The 16,984-nt window shown below is 40.7% G+C and overlaps 1 protein-coding gene across 1 annotated transcript in view; it reads right to left on the minus strand.

Annotated features, from left to right (window-relative positions):
- Positions 1-16,984, minus strand: part of NOX4 (NADPH oxidase 4) — a 348,347-nt gene that overhangs the window by 293,333 nt on the left and 38,030 nt on the right. The window contains exon 3 of the mRNA XM_073612966.1: positions 6,605-6,715. Coding sequence (XP_073469067.1) covers positions 6,605-6,715 — 111 coding nt within the window. The remainder of the gene's footprint in view (positions 1-6,604; positions 6,716-16,984) is intronic.

Below are 16,984 nucleotides of genomic sequence, written 5' to 3' on the forward strand. Positions count from 1 at the left end.
CATAATAAAATCCATTTTCATGATGGCATGGTATGGTGATTCTTTGTTTTTACAGCGGCATTAATATTCCCAACATGTTTCGCCTGCAGGCCTTCTTCAGGGATGGATAATTTTTAATACTTTTGAAGAAAACACAATATAAATAAACCATCTGACAACATCACAAAGATTAATGATTTAATGATTGAGTTATTTACCATTTTTGTTGGTTTATTGTAAGCTTATGCTATAAGGACATAATTTGTGGCTGGTGAATGAACCATGTGCTACAGGGATCCTAGTCTGAACCCATCTGAACGATCCCATAAGGGGAATGTATATGTGCAGCTTCAGCGTGGGGAATGCATTATGATTGACTCAGTGACAGTTTCCTGGTGGGGTCAAATCAAGTGGGTTCAGACTAAGATTTAAACATGCCCTAGCCCATCCCTACTTAGGAATCATGTACTCCACCCACTGTGGTCTCTTTTGGCTAAGAAGACTTGTATTGAATGATGTGGGGTGGTGCAGGACTCTTACTTCAGAGCTGTAAGTTTGTTTGTTTCTGGCACAGATCTACTTTAAATACTCACACACTTCATCAAAGTACAATCTTCCTATCAAGGCAAAATTAATGGCCGGCATTTGATTGACATTAGACTATACTCATGGAATCTGCAAAATTGTGGTCTGGAAAAACCCAATGCAAGACATTGCAGTATTATCAGCATGAGGCCCACGAGATGACATTTATACAGCTGGCTGGTGTAGGAGAGGCAGGTTTAGAGAGGAGATGTGTAATTATGCACATTGTCATGCAAATCCTTCCTGATGTTATCCTTGTTTGCCAGATCACACAGACCTGTGACCTTCATATTTAATTAAAACACATGTACAGTGCATGCGGTCAAGCTGGCAGGACATGAATGAGTATTAAACAAATGCAAATGTCCATTACCTGTATTTAACCATACAGCCATTAATACTTGTCTGAGCTGATATCTATTGTATTTTTTTAAGTTAGGATAAAACCCTTAAAGGTCTAGTCTCGGTGGACAACCTGTGATTTTGAAGCTGCTGTGTTTGTCCATCTTAGTTCTTGCATTTATGGTATGCCTGTTTTATATGTGAAAAATCTTCAATAAAACCTTATTATGGAAAAAAAAAAAAGTTTTGGCTAAAGTAGGAAATGGGTAAAACCCGATGCCCATTTTTTGTCATCTGTGTCCCACTGGGTGAGGAAAAGTCTGTCTAAACGTGTCCATACATGGATCAAAATGCAGCCAGTTCAGCAAGGACTGGCCCGAATTTCGATCCACATATAGGCAGGCTGGTTGTACAGAAGCCTACTTCCGTATAACCAGGCAGGTTTTTCCCAAATGATCAGTGCCACCGGCTATAGCCAGCAACACTGATCAATGTGTTCTGATGGTGGAGAAGGCTCTCGTCTGTCACAGCACAAAAGCACAGTGGGAGATATTCCCCCATCCTCCTTGAGTGTGTGAATGGGGGAATTGGGACTTTTCTTTTTTTTTTGTTCGGTCAACCTGTTGGTAGATTAAAATATGATTAATGTATGACCAGCTTAAGTTGTTAACAGAACAAGTGTGTCCATTTCAAGATGCCCTATCTATTCCTGTGGAAACTCAACTTTTCAAATTTCTCACTGCCATGGGACAAAAACGGGAATCTTCCCAGTATTGACACTGAAAGTAAAAAAAAAAAAAAAAAAAAACAGAAGGTAATCCCTACTGCTCTATGCAAATTAAATCACCTTCTCAGCCTCTTAATGATGATGATGGTAATAATGTTGAACAGTTTAAGACAGGACATGTTTTAGGATTACAGATAACACCCCCCATCACCATAACATTGTGTGAGATTTTAGCACAGGTGGTAAGGAGTTTACTGGATTTCTAAGTAGGAGGAAACTTTTTATTTTTTTTATTTTAACTTTATTTTAGCTCTTCAGATAGAACACGTGCTTTTAATGGTATAGCAAATACAGTAAGCTCATTGTTACATTGTTACACTTTAATTTCATATATTTACAATTCACTATTCCAATATAAAAATACATATCACCAATCAGTGGGTGAGTTAGTATAATTAAGCATCTAAAAACCCCAAATGTAACACAAAAGGGATGAAATGGAATGCCATCAGGATGATGGGTTTAAACACTGAATTTGTATTTCCGGAGCTCCTGGTGAGTACCCTGTTTTTTCCCAAGTTTCTTATGATCTTTATGAGCACTGAGAGTAGCAATAAAAGTTTAAAAAATAGCAGTTTGGAGTACAGTATTTCAACTTCAATTGGGTTATTCTGAGCTGGAACTGGTTTATGGCTACGTGACAATGAAGTCAATGAGTCTCTAAACCTGCAGCAGTAATTCTCTTTGATATATTGGGGATTATAGTTTCATTAAAGGACCAGTAAACTCAAAAGTCATATTTTAGAAAAAAAAAGCAAAGCCTGGCGTGCTGAGTTAGCCCCAGACTTGTTATGTGATATTACATCAGTGAAAAAAAATTATTATTTGGGTTGATGACCCCATTTAATCATCCTTTTAAGTATCCATGAGCAAAAAAGTGATTATTTTGTTTATCTGATTTTAATGTGCATGGGGTTTGTTTAATGCTTTTATGATCAGGAGTTATTGAAATCTAAATACCCAGATCTATTTTAGCAGATTCGCTGTGTATTGGTTAACTTAACTAATCCAACTAGCCATAAAAATAATTTTTGCGTTGCTTTTAGGAATATATATGTTTTTTTCATACACTGTTTTATCAAATATGCTGCTGAGGTCTTTATTATAGGCAGACAAATAGACAAAAAGTTTAAAAATTATTGTTTGCATTATTTTACACCTAACAGGCTTAATCTATTTCTAAAACCTTTTATTAATAATGTATTGCTAGATTGAATCATTGTTATTTCATAGTGAAAGCCAAAGTCTGCCATCTGCAGCTGTCAATGTGCCTCTCTCTGTGCAAGTCACATTGACAGCTGAGGACGTATGTTTGTTGTGTTAAGGAACATTAATCTACAAACTGGGGAGAACCGGTTGAAATGAACCAATGGGGAATCAATAGGAAGATACTATATTGTCAGAAGTATTGGGACGCCTGTCTTTACACACCCATGAACTTTAATGGCATCCCAGTCTTAGTCCGTAGGGTTCAATATTGAGTTGGCCCACCCTTTGCAGCTATAACAGCTTCAACTCTTCTGGGAAGGCTGTCCACAAGGTTTAGGATGTGTCTATGGGAATATTTGACCATTCTTCCAGAAGCGCATTTGTGAGGTCAGACACTGATGTTGGACCAGGTCTGGCTCGCAGTCTCCACTCTAATTTATCCTAAAGGTGTTCTATCGGGTTGAGGTCAAGACTCTGTTCCTCCACCACAAACTCACTCATCCATGTCTTTATGGACCTTGCTATATGCACACTTGTGCAGTCATGTTGGAACAGGAAGGGGTCATCCCCAAAACTGTTCCCACAAAGCTGGGAGCATGAAATTGTCCAAAATGTTTTGGTATGCTGACGTCTTAAGAGTTCCCTTCACTGAAACGAAGGGACCAAGCCCAACCCCTGAAAAATAACCAAATTACCATAATCCACCCCCCCCCCCCACACACACACACACACCAAATGATTTGGACCAGTGCACAAAGCAAGGTCCATAAAGACATGAATGAGCAAGTTTGGGGTGGAGGAACTTGACTGGCCTGCACAGAGTCCTGACCGCAACCCGATAGAACACCTTTGCGATGAATTAGAGTGGAGACTGAGAGCCAGGCCTTCTCGTCCACATCAGTGCCTGACCTCACAAATGCGCTTCTGGAAGAATGGTCAAACATTCCCATAGACACACTCCTAAACCTTGTGGACAGCCTTCCCAGAAGAGTTGAAGCTGTTATAGCTGCAAAGGGTGGGCCAACTCAATATTGAACCCTACGGACTAAGACTGGGATGCCATTAAAGTTCATGTGCGTGTAAAGGCAGGCGTCCCAATACTTTTGTCAAATTAGTATACAGCATGTACACTATATGGCAAAAAGTACTGTATGTTGACACTCCTCCAAACTATTGAAGTCAGGTATTTCTAGTAAAGGGTACTGTTATGCCCCGTACACATGGTCGGATTTTCCGATGGAAAATGTCTGATCGGAGCGTGTTGTCTGAAATTCCGACCGTGTGTGGGCTCCATCGGACATTTTCCATCAGATTTTCCGACACACAAAGTTTGAGAGCAGGCTATAAAATTTTCCGACAACAAAATCCGTTGTCGGAATTTCCGATCGTGTGTACACAAATCCGACGGACAAAGTGCCACGCATGCTCAGAATAAATAAAGAGATGAAAGCTATTGGCCACTGCCCCGTTTATAGTCCCGACGTATGTGTTTTACGTCAACTTTGTGTGACCGTGTGTATGCAAGACAAGTTTGAGCCAACATCCGTCGGAAAAAAATCCATGGATTTTGTTGTCGGAATGTCCGAACAAAGTCCGACCGTGTGTACAGGGCATTAATGATACAACATACCAAGGCATTTTACACTGTTGTGTGCTATCAACCTTGTGGTAACAATTTGGAGAAGGCCCTTTTCTTTTCTAACAGTACTATGCCCCTGGGCACAAAGCCAGCTCCATAAAGACATGATGTGAAGAGTATGGTGTGAAGGAACTTGAGTGGCCTGGACAGAGTCCTGACATCAACTCAATTGAACACCTTTGGGATTAATTGGAATGCCTGGCCATTCAAATGTTCTTTTGGGTAAATGGGCACAAATATCCACAAGCACAATTCAAAAGGTTATGGAAAGTCTTCCCAGAAGAGTGGAGGCTGTTATACAGTGCCTTGCAAAAGTATTCACCCCCTTGGCATTTTTCATGTTTTGTTGCCTCACAACCTGGATTTACCATGAAGATTTTTTTTTTATTATTGTGAAGCAAACAACAAATAGGACAAAATAGCAGAAAAAGTCAATGTGCATAACTATTCACCCCCATAAAGTCAATACTTTGTAGAGCCACCTAAGTCTCTATGGGCTTTGCCCATTCTTCCTTGCAAAACTGCTCTAACTCCTTCCAGTTGGATGGCTTGCGCTTGTGAACAGAAATCGTTAAGTCTGACCACAGATTTTATATTAGATTGAGGTCTGGATTGAGGTCTGGGCTTTTGACATTTACATGTTTCCCCTTTAACCACTCAAGTGTTGCTTTAGCAGTGTGTTTGAGGTCATTGTCCTGATGGTAGGTGAACCTCTGTCCTAGCCCCAAATCACACACAGAGTGGTACAGGTTTTGCTCAAGAATATCCCTGTATTTACCACCATCCATCTTTCCCTCAACTCTGACCAGTTTCCCAGTTCCGACTGCTAAAAAACATCCCCACAGCATGATGCTGCCACTATGGTGTTTCACTGTGGGGATGGTGTTCTTTGGGTGATGTGATGTGTTGGGTTTGTGCCAGACATAGCATTGTCTTTGATGGCCAAAAAGTTAGATGTAAGTCTCATCAGACCAGAGCACCTTCCTCCATACAGTTTGGGAGTCTCCCACATGCCTTTTCGCAAACTCAAAATGTGCCATTTTGTTTTTTGCTGAAAGTAATGGCTTTCTTCTGGCCACTCTGCCATAAAATCCAACTCTATGGAGCGTACGGCTTATTGTCGTCCTATGTACAGATACTCCAGTCTCTGCTGTGGAACTCTGCAGCTCCTCCAGGGTTACCTTAGGTCTCTGTGCTGCCTCTCTGATTAATGCCCTCCTTGCCCGGTCCATGAGTTTTGGTGTGCAGCCGTCTCTCTTGGCAGGTTTGCTGTTGTACCATGTTCTTTCCATTTGGTTATGATAGATTTGATGGTGCTCCTAGGGACCATCAAAGATTTGGATATTTTTCTATAACCTAACCCTGACTTGTACTTCTCAACAACATTGTCCCTTACTTGTTTGGAGAGTTCCTTGGTCTTCATGGCAGTGTTTGGTTAGTGGTCCCTCTTGCTTAGGTGTTGCAGACTCTGGGGCCTTTCAAAAAGGTATGTATATGTAATGACAGATCATGTGACACTTAGATTGCACACAGGTGGACATCATTTCTCTGATTATGTAACTTCTAAAGGTAATTGGTTGCACCAGAGCTTTTTATGGGCTTCATAACAAAGGAGGTGAACACATACGCACATGCCAATTATCAGTTTTTAATTTCTGAAAAATAGTTTTATGTATATATTTTTCTAATTTTACTTCACCAACTTAGACTATTGTGTCCTGATCCATCACATATAATTCAGATTAAAAAAACATTGAACTAAAGGCTGTAATGTAACAAAATAGGTAAAAAGCCAAGGGGGTGAACACTTTTGCAAGGCACTGTAGCTGCAAATGTAGACGGTGGGGTTGAGGGTTGGGGCAACTACCTATTAATAGCCATGGTTTCAGGATTAGATGTCCAATAGGCTTATATTGGTGTGATGTTCACTGACAAACATATTCACTGTGGCATGTAGGTGAATATTGACATCAATAAAGAACTGCCCACCGTCATGGATATGAAGCCCTTGTAAAGAAGTTATCAACCCCTAATTTTAAACTATAAAATAATAATGTTCTTACCTTTCTCTTACCACGTAGTGCTGCCAGCAGCGTTCGGCACATGGGCAACAGGACTAAACTGCAGTTCAAGTTGAGGACACGGGCGGAAGCCCTGCTTATACACAATCCTAACTGGACAAATAGAACATGCGTCAGAGCGGGATTCAAAACGCCATAAAACACATTCTGAGAAGAGCAAATCAATAGAAACTCAGATCTCTATATTCTGCAATAGATGTCAATTTTCTGTGAAATTGCTCATGCCCATGCCCCCTTCCTAGACAGCAGTCGATGAAACTAGAACTGGATGAGGTTAAGTAGCGACATGCGGCCTCTGCTAGCCTCTGAAATGTATTCTCTCTTCTGATTTTGAAAAAGGGAAAATAACAGGAGGCACAGCAGCAAATAGAAAACAAATTACTGCTTCTGCTATTCATTCCAGCTCTTCATTATTACCCAGTCTCTGACAAGTTGAGCTTATTAGGTTTACACTTCTCCAGCCAAGGGGAATTTAAGAAACAATTTTTAACTTTTAAAGAATCCTAGTTTGCCCTCTGCAGAGTTTAATTATGCCTGTGAATGCGTGTCTGTCAAACTGACGTACTGGAACAAGCCAAGTGACTGACCTACCGCGGAGAATGGATAAGCTATTACTAGGCTGCCACCAGGAAAAGTCAAGGTAGGGGGTCCTTGTTTTCCAGGTTATCAAAAGTGTTATTAAAAGAAAACAACTCCACTAAGTACTGCTTGCATCTAGGCACCAAAGGCAATCACAAAGTTTTTCAGAAATAAACAACACCTTTTTGCAAAAGGAAATGCGTGATTTATGGGATATCCTTTGACTCTAACAGTTGGGCACATGTAGAAGAGTTATAGATGATGAAACGTGGGTGGTCACGCATCTTCTTTTTAGATCAAAATATTGCAAAATAATAATTCCAGTGCTGGATTTTTAGGCCCAAATATATTTGGTGGGTTGCATTTTGACACAAACTTTTTAATGAGACATAGGGGTAAATTTTATTAAAACTGAAGCACTTAGAATCTGGTGCAGCTGTGCATAGTAGCCAATCAGCTTCTAACTTCAGCTTGTTCAATTAAGCATAGGCAATAAAATCTGGAAGCTGATTGGTTTCTATGCAGAGTTGCACCAGATTTATCACTCTTCAGTTGTAGTAAACCATACCCCATTGATACTATTGTTAGGGTCATAGTATTATTGTTATCATGGTAATGGTTTCCATTATGATAATTAATTTTAAAGTTTAAGGTTGAGGTCAAAGGATAGGTTTAGTAGTAGGTTCAGTTAGAGGGTCAAGGTTTAAAGGTTAGGTTGAGGTTGAGGTTTAAGTATTAGGTTAAAGCAAACCTGTGCTTTGCCCATGCAGGCCAAAGAAACAGGTCACTTTGATGCTGGCCATACCAACAGTAGATACTTCATATCACACACCCCAAGGTCAATGGTCCCACAGGGGTACTGCTTACTTATACTGCTGCCGGGGCATTTTATATTCCTACTGACTACGAACCCCTAGGCATGTTTTTCTCTCACTAACCCCATTCTGATCACCCAACAGTCTAAATCAGGGGTCTCTAAACTTTCTATAGAAAGGGCCAGTTTATTGTCCTTCAGACTATAGAAGTGTTTGACTGTGGGCAGTGGGAGTAGAAAACACCTGGTAGTCTGTGAAAGTAATACAAAAAATACCTAGTGCCTGTGGTCAATAGGAGGAGGAATAGTGTCCCATCATTGGTATTAGTGGGAGGAATAGTGCCCCATCATCGGTGTCAGTGGGAAGGAATAGTGCCCCATTATTGGTGTCAGTGGGAAGGAATAGTGTCCCATCATTGGTGTCAGTGGGAGGAATAGTGCCCCATCTTTGGTGTCAGTGGGAGGATTAGTGCCTCATCGTTGGTATCAGTGGGAGAAAATATGCCACAATATTGGTGTCAGTAGAAGATAAAGGACCCCACCTGTTGGTTTCAGCGAGACAAAATATGCCTCACCGTTGCCGTCAATGGAAACAATGGTGCCTCATTCTTAGTGTCAGTAGAAGGAATAATGCCTCGATAAAGGCAGGCAAAGGGCCACATTTGGCCCACGGGCTGCAGTTTGGAGACCAATGATCTAAATGATAGTGGACTGGCCCATTGTTAAAATAGTTTGAGAACCACTGTTCTAAATCTTCCATACTCTATCCAAACCTAAAAAAACTGATTGGGCTGGAGTTGGACTTTAAACTTTGTAATGAAATGTTTTACCTTAAACGGATCCAAATGATGTTTTAAGCTATAACAAAACTTTTAGAAGTCTGTAGCTTTTAAATTAGATTAGATTCAGCATCAATAATGTACTTTTTTCAATAACACTGCTAGAAAGCTTCTGCATGTAGGTTCATATATACATTGCATTGTTTGATAAATGTTTCCCGCAGTTTGACAAACATAATAATTAATTTCCACAGGATCACATAGGGACCTCTCTCCATCTAGAGCTGCTTGATTACTTTTAGAAAATCCATAATGTCGTTAAGCAGTTCATACAACATTGATTTGTGGTCACATAGCTAGGATTACACATCTCTGGGGCATAGTCAACAAATTGCTGTTCCAGCAGTTATATGCAATTGTAAGTGAAAATACTAAAAAAAAAAAAAAAAATTCATACAGAGAGCCAGAAATGTGTCTGACTGTAAACAGTAGATGTCTCTTGAGTCATAGCATCTTGGGTGGCCAAGCTGGAGATGTCCAGCTGACTCTTCACTGTACCAATACAGCAGATTAAAGTAGATATAAACCCAATCACTATGATATCATATAAGCTTCAGTGTGTTCATGCAATTACAAAAATAATTTTCAATCATTCTTAAATGCAGCTTTCATTTAATGAAGTCCCCTTGACCCGCCCCGCCTAAGGAAAGGGAGCCTTGACTGCTGGATGCTTGGCAACCAAGTGGTGCGTCAACCTAATCAGGGAGTCGGAGTGGCTCCATTGGGATTGGCTACAATGGTACGAGGTGACTGGGTGGAGCCGGAACTCTAGAAAAAGCTACACAGAGGCACGTCCCACTGCTTTCAGGAGAAGTTGACGTCACAAGAGTTGCACGCCCACCCGCCCATTGTGTGTTCGTCACAGCTTCCCTTGGCGGTTTTACCTTGCCAGCAATTGGTATTACTTTATGGGCTATGCCCGCAAGTTAATTACGGGGTCAGTTTAATGCCTGTCTCGCACTGATGGTGGAGACAGTCCTCTTAGACTATACGGTTTGGATATAGATGCTCACTGTGGAACCGTGACCAGCATAGTATTTTTATTCAGAAGATTGTGATACTAAGATGTTCAATAAAGCTTTGGCCTTGCCCTACTTCCAACTTAAAGTGGTCTATGTATCTTTTTGTCTTTGGGGGGGGGGGGGCAATGTTTTGTTGTGTTTTAAATAAGTGGGGGTTAAGACAAGATTAAGCTTCTCAGCAGTCAAGAGTAACTGCTGAAGGCACTTCCAGTTACGGGAAAACAAATGTCAATATTGCCAGTACCCTATCACAAACATCTCTGATGAACACTACACATGACTGTGCCAACACACATTGCACAAGCACAGTCTCCCCCATTATTGTCACTATAAAAAATCCATTGCAGAGCAATGATGTGCAGCCAACACTGGAACAAGTGCATGTGGACAAGAAGACTGAGAACTTACTGGGAGTGCAAGGTGTCATGACTGCAGAGGTCATTGCCCCGCGCTCAGAGAGGACTATCCATTGTGGAAAAAGAACCAAAGAGAAGAGGACTCATTGCATCAGATGTCCACCTTGAAAAAATCTGGAAAAGGCAAGACTACAAAATAATGAGGGGGGATTAAGGAGAGAAGGTGGATTGATTGGGATGTGGGGGTTAGAGCCTGGGCTTTAATCTTGCCAATGTGTGTGTAAATTTGGGCGGCGCATAGTTTAGAAATGCAGTGTTGAAAAAGTGACAAATAGAAAACTAATAATTTGCCTGTTTATATTCCATAAAAAATGTGTATAGACAAATATAGGGCTTGTGTACGCAGGCTTTGTTTACTTGCATTTAATGTGCATCTGAAATGCAGGTCAGCAGATTCCCATTTACCCCAATGTGGACGACACTTCCAATGCTGTGTTTGAGCTGCTTTGCTTTTGATTATATTGAAAGCAACATGTCCATGAGCTTGCTGTGCAGGCAAAGTCAGTCAAATGTTGCCTTCTCTGCTTGCATACATGAGTTTGAGCTGTGCTGCGCTCAAATGTAAAATTCTGCATTAGGCAGCAATGCCCAGGTACACAAGCCCTTGAAATGTTAATATCAGCCTCTGGGTTAATTTACTAAAGGTAAATAGACTGTGCACTTTGCAAGTGCAGTTGCTCCAGAGCTTAGTAAATGAGGTGAAGCTTCACTTTACAAAGAATACCCAAAATGCAAGGAATATTAAAAAAATTAAAAATGTTTTTGCTTGCATGGGATTGGACGTTGGAAGTCAGCAGAGCTTCCCCTCATTTACTTGCAAAGTGCACAGTCTACTTGCCCAATGTATCCATGCATGCTGTATCACTCTTGGAGCAATGCCCAGACAGCCACTGTGTACAGTGCATTCCAACACAAAATTCAGCAGTATACATCATGGATTCATTTAATTCTGTATTAGAAAGACCACATAAAGAGTCAACTAGATCCATGAAGTGTGTTACTGGCCGCTGTTTTGGAAAACGGTGTAATTATTTATTTTTAACTACTTGCCGACTGCCCTAAAAATATTGGCCTAAATTTACGAAGAAATTCAATTTTTTAAATTTTTTTATTAGATATGTTTTATAGCAGAAAGTAAAAAATATTATGTTTTTTTTTTTTCAAAATTATCAGTCTATTTTTGTTTATAGTGAAAAAAATAAAAACCGCCGAGGTGATCAAATACCACCAAAGGAAAGGTCTATTTGTGGGGGAAAAAAAGGACATAAATGAATTGTCAGTTAACCATTTCAGCCCCGGAAGGATTTGCCCCCTTAATGACCAGGCCATTTTTTGTGATACGGCACTGCGTCGCTTTAACTGACAATTGCACGGTCATGCGATGTTGTACCCAAACAAATTTGAGGTCCTTTTTTAATAGAGCTTTCTTTTGGTGGTATTAGATCACCTCTGCGGTTTTTAGTTTTTGCGCTATTAAGAAAGAGCGACAATTTGGGAAAAAAACAATTTTTTTTTACTTTTTGCTAGAATACATGTCCCAAAAAATATATAAAAAAAAAACAAATTCATCAGTTTAGGCCCATATATATTCTTCTACATATTTTTGGTAAAAAAAAAAAAAAAAAAAAAACACAATAAGCATATATTGATTGGTTTGCGCAAAAGTTATAGCGTCTACAAACTATGGGATAGATTTAGGGACTTTTATTGGTTTTTATTGCTTTTACTAGTAATGGCGGCGATCTGCGATTTTTAAAGGACTGTGACATTGCGGCGGACAAATATGACTCCAAATGACACTTTTTGGGGACCTTTTTGTGCCAGTTTATAGCGCAAAAAATAAAAACCGCAAACCAAAAGAAAGCTCTATTTTTTGGGAAAAAAAGAACATATATTTTTATTTGGGTACAGTGTCGCACAAATGCACAATTGTCAGTTAAAGTAACTCAGTACCGAATCGCAAAAATGGCCTGGTCATGAAGGGGGGAATAAATCTTCCGGTCAAGTGGTTAAGTGACCCTCTCCGAGGGCCAAAAGCATAGAGAAGAACTAATACGCAGGGAGTTGTAAGGGGACATGAAGCCTCCAGTGACATCAGTACTTTCTCAGTCACTGACCTGGAACAAGTACACAGTAAATAAACCCCATTGTGTACCCACCCCATTAGATTGTAAGCTCTTCTGAGCAGGGCCCTCTTAATCCTCTTGTATTTTATTGTATTATAACTGTATTGTCTCCCTTTTATATTGTAAAGTGCTGCGTAAACTGTTGGCGCTATATAAATCCTGTATAATAATAATAACAATAATAATAATAATACTTAAAAGTGGGGTATGCCTGTACATAGATACTGACTGGCATTTAACAGGGGTGGCCGCGGCAGCCAGGCCGGCAAGAAGTTACCGCCAGCCAGGAATCCCGGATCATAAGTCAGCAAGAGACTCTCAGGACTCTGAGCAGAGCGGAGGCTGTGCAGTGCTGTCTCCTGCACTGGTTGTTAGGATCGCCTGCCGCCCCGGCGCCTAGCAACCAGTAACGTCAGAGGCCGCCCCAGCATTCACAGCGCTCAGCCTCCGCGCCAATCAATTGCTCCGCCCACTGTCTTCCATCTTCCATCTCCATCATCACAGCGTGAGGGAAGGAAGGGCTGAGGAGAGCTGCCCGTGCGGCTGTGCCCGGCCGTGACAACGGTGACAAAATAATAAGTAGGGTGATCATTATAGCGGAAATCGATGGAGGGAGAAAGAACTGTGCACTCAGAAGAAAAGGCCTTTTCAATGCAATTGTGGAATCTGTAGCATATTCAGTACAGACTGTTAAAGCTAAAAAGGTTGTTATTTAAAAAAAAAAAAATTAATACAGTTGTACATTTCTTTAAAAAAAAAAAAAAGTTTTTGCATCTACAGCTAACATGAGTACATGTATCTGTCTTGATATCAGCTTCATGTAACCTCCTGAGCAGCAGCACTCAGACCAGGAGAGTGAATGGCAGCACTATGAGTCAATAATCAGCGAGCAGCGCTGATGACTAAACAGTATGTTGCTGCTCCTTTTATTGTCCAATAGCAGACTTTAGGTGGGGATTTGAGCCTCGTGGTGTTTATTAACTACTTGCCCTCCCAAAGATTTACCCCCCCCCCCGCCCCTCCCTCTTCATGACCAGGCAATTTTTTGCTTTTTGGCACTGCGTTACTTTGACTGACAATTGCGCGGTCATGCAGCGCTGTACCAAAATAACATTTATATCATTTTTTTCACAAAAAATAGAGCTTTCTTTGGGTGGTATTTGATCACCATTGGGTTTTTTTTTTATTTTTTGCGCTATAAACCAAAAAAAAAAAAAAAAAAAAGACTGAAAATGTTGAAAAACAAACAACATTTTTACTTTCTGATATAAAATATTAATAATTAAATGTCTTCATAAATTTACGGCAACATGCATTCTGCTACATATTTTTGGTAAAAAAAAAAAAAAATCCCAATAAGCGTATATAGATTGGTTTACGCAAACTATGGTATATATACTGGAAATGTTTCTTTTTTTGGGGGGGGCAGCATTTCATTCTTGGTCCCAGGCAGCACTGGTTGTCAGTAAGGAAGCCAAGTCCAGTGTTCTAGGAAACGAGGAGAGCCCCTGTGGGACACAAGGCGACCCACCCCGGGTGTGACATTACATCCTGCCTTGTGTTCCACAGTGGTTCTCCTCACCTCCTGGAAAATTGGACTTGGTTTCCTTACTGACAACAAACTGTCTGCTGTCACAAGCAGCTCTAATGGTGGACGGCTTCCATCCAATGTGGCATGGCCACAGATAAGCTCTTTGATTTTATATTTCTGTGAGTTTGCATTTGGCTTTTTAATTATAATAAACCCATTGATGCTGCACTTAGCTGGTGCCTCCTTGTGTTACTTTTTGTTATTTTGGAGAACAAGCATAACTGTGGATATAAGTTCAGCTCCCCCCCCCCCCCCCGTCACCTTTTTAACTCTTGGTGTCGGGAAAAGCAGAAAGAAGTTACTCATGCTGATGACAGAAGAACCAGGAAGCCGAGAGGAATGACACTCATTGCTTTACATAGAGGCAAGTACACAGTATAGAACAGTGATGGTGAACCTTGGCACCCCAGATGTTTGGAACTACATTTCCCATGATGCTCAACTACACTGCAGAGTGCATGAGCATCATGGGAAATGTAGTTCCAAAACATCTGGGGTGCCAAGGTTCGCCATCACTGGTATAGAAGGATGATGTGCTTTCTTTATAGTTCATGTCTGAGGTTTACAACCACTTTAAAAAAGCTACTCAAGAGGTCCGACATTACCACGTTAAGTGTTGTGGACACCTATAACTCTCCTAGTTTATACATACCTCCCAACATTTTGAGATAGGAATGAAGGACACCTACTAGCAAATGTATGTAGACATAAGGCATGCCCCCTGCCACACCCCCTTAAAGGAGAATTAACCCAAAAAAAATTCAATTAAATTCACAAGGACTTTTTTTTACCATTACTATTCCTTTATATTGGCTTTTAAATTTACAAATGCAGCAATTTAGAATTTGGATGAGCAGTTTAGCACTGGGAAACACTTTTTGAAAGATAAAAAGTGCATTTTATATACAACTATATAGATCAGACCAAAATGAGGGACAAATGAGGGGGAATGAGGGACAGAGGGACATTGCTCCAAATCAGGGACAGTCCCTCAAAATCAGGGACAGTTGGGAGCTATGGTTTATATACTTGATCGGTGTCTGGTTTACTGTCCCTGGGTTTTTGTCTGACTATGATCATAAATTCTAAATGTACTAGCCCAGTGGTTCTCAACTCTAGTCCTCAGGACCCACCAACAGGCCAGATTTTAAGTATTACCTTGGGGAGATGCAGACAAGAATACTGCAATCACTGAGCAGCAAATGATATCACCTGTGATGTATTTCAGTTATCTTGCAAAACTGGCCTGTTGGTGGGTCCTGAGGAACGTAGTTGAGAACCACTGTACTAGACCATGAACCTGACCCATCAGACCCTACCTGGTCTTCTACATTCCAGCTGAAATTATATGTGTCTGATACAACCTTGACCTTCACCTTTTGGTTTTATTCACATCTGTTTTAACTCAGCCAATAAGTTCCACTGCTACAGTATATGAACCAGATCTGCCTGTCGTGGTGCATGACCTAAACTTTCAATTACAAACTTGATATTCCTGCTTAGGCCATGCCTTGTACCTCTGGCTACGAACCAAGTATTTTTTTCTTGGCCTTGGTCCATCCTCATGCCCCCTTATCCTCCTGCCCAAAGCTTGGCTACTATCTAAGATGCTTCTCCTCTGCTGTCCACACAATAAACCTCATTTTCCAGTCCATTTAAAGAAGATAGTGGGGTTGATTTACTAAAACTGGAGAGTTCAGAATCTGGTGCACCTGTGCATGGTAGCCAATCGGCTTCTAACTTAAGCGTGTTCAATTTGGCTTGTACAAAAATAAAATCTGGAAGCTGATTGGTTTCTATGCAGAGCTGCACCAGATTTTGCACTCTCCAGTTTTAATATATCAACCTCATTGCCTCATTGCCCATATCGATTAGATGCATCTCTTTTTATCTCTATGCGCTCCCTGTTAACCAGCATGCCATGGCCCTATTTGTAATTTCCAGTGTTTGCATAACGACATGAAAAATGTGTGAGATAACTCGCTCTTATGGCCGGAGGCCAATCTAATACACCGGTCCCTACACCAGAAGGATAACGCCTTTTTTTCCACCAGTAATATTTTTCCTGATGCTGACTACAAAGCTATTACAAAGGATATAGCATAGCTCAATGATCTTTCGCCACCAGTTCTCTGACACTCATTACACTCTACAGCTTAACCTGAAGGCATGGAAAGAAACTGCTGTATTATTTGCAAGACCTCGCACCCTTGTGGTCCAGACCCAGTAAATAGGAGGGTACTGCTATGCAGTGGGCCCTAGCTGAGGGTCCCTGCTGCTGGAAGGGTAGACCACACAGCCACCAATCCACTCTTCCATCACTAGACACCGCCATCTCTTCTCTTGAACTGCCTGCTTCTCCTTCTTTTACCTCGCACTCTCTCCATTACTCAGAAAGCAGATATTTTGTTCCGCATACACTGTAGGATTTCAATCATTGGTTATTGGTAATTAAAACAGTCGATTCACACAACTGTATTGACTGAATAAAGATGTGGCACCACTGTTTTTCTCACATATTGGTGTATTGCATTCTCCAGTGATTTGATATATAGGGAAGTTATATTGCTCTCGTGTTTATAGTCATGCTATCCGTTTACTTTGTTGTTCCTAACTTGATGTTTTGTACTTTCTAGAAAGCCTCTACTGCCAGCATGCACAAGGTTTTCTTAATTATTTTTGTATGCAATGTGTAATATCTTCTCATGTCCTTATGTATGCTATTGTGCTGCCTTAATGCTTAACCCAGCTCTTTCCCAGCCTGTCTGCAGGGATAACCAGGAGGAGCTTCTAGTCCTCTGCTGCTGGTCACATGTTAAAGAAAAAAACAGCCTTTGGAATACAGAGTAAACATTTAAAAGTAATATCAATAAACCATTTTAAATATATTATTTGAAATCAAATCTATTATTTTTGGCAATAACAGGGTGTGGGCGGATTTCTGCCAGTCACAGGCTGTGTCATGCCCTTCCAGC

This window comes from Aquarana catesbeiana, linkage group LG02 (genome assembly GCF_042186555.1).
Source record: "Aquarana catesbeiana isolate 2022-GZ linkage group LG02, ASM4218655v1, whole genome shotgun sequence".
In the NCBI taxonomy this organism is placed as follows: domain Eukaryota; kingdom Metazoa; phylum Chordata; class Amphibia; order Anura; family Ranidae; genus Aquarana; species Aquarana catesbeiana.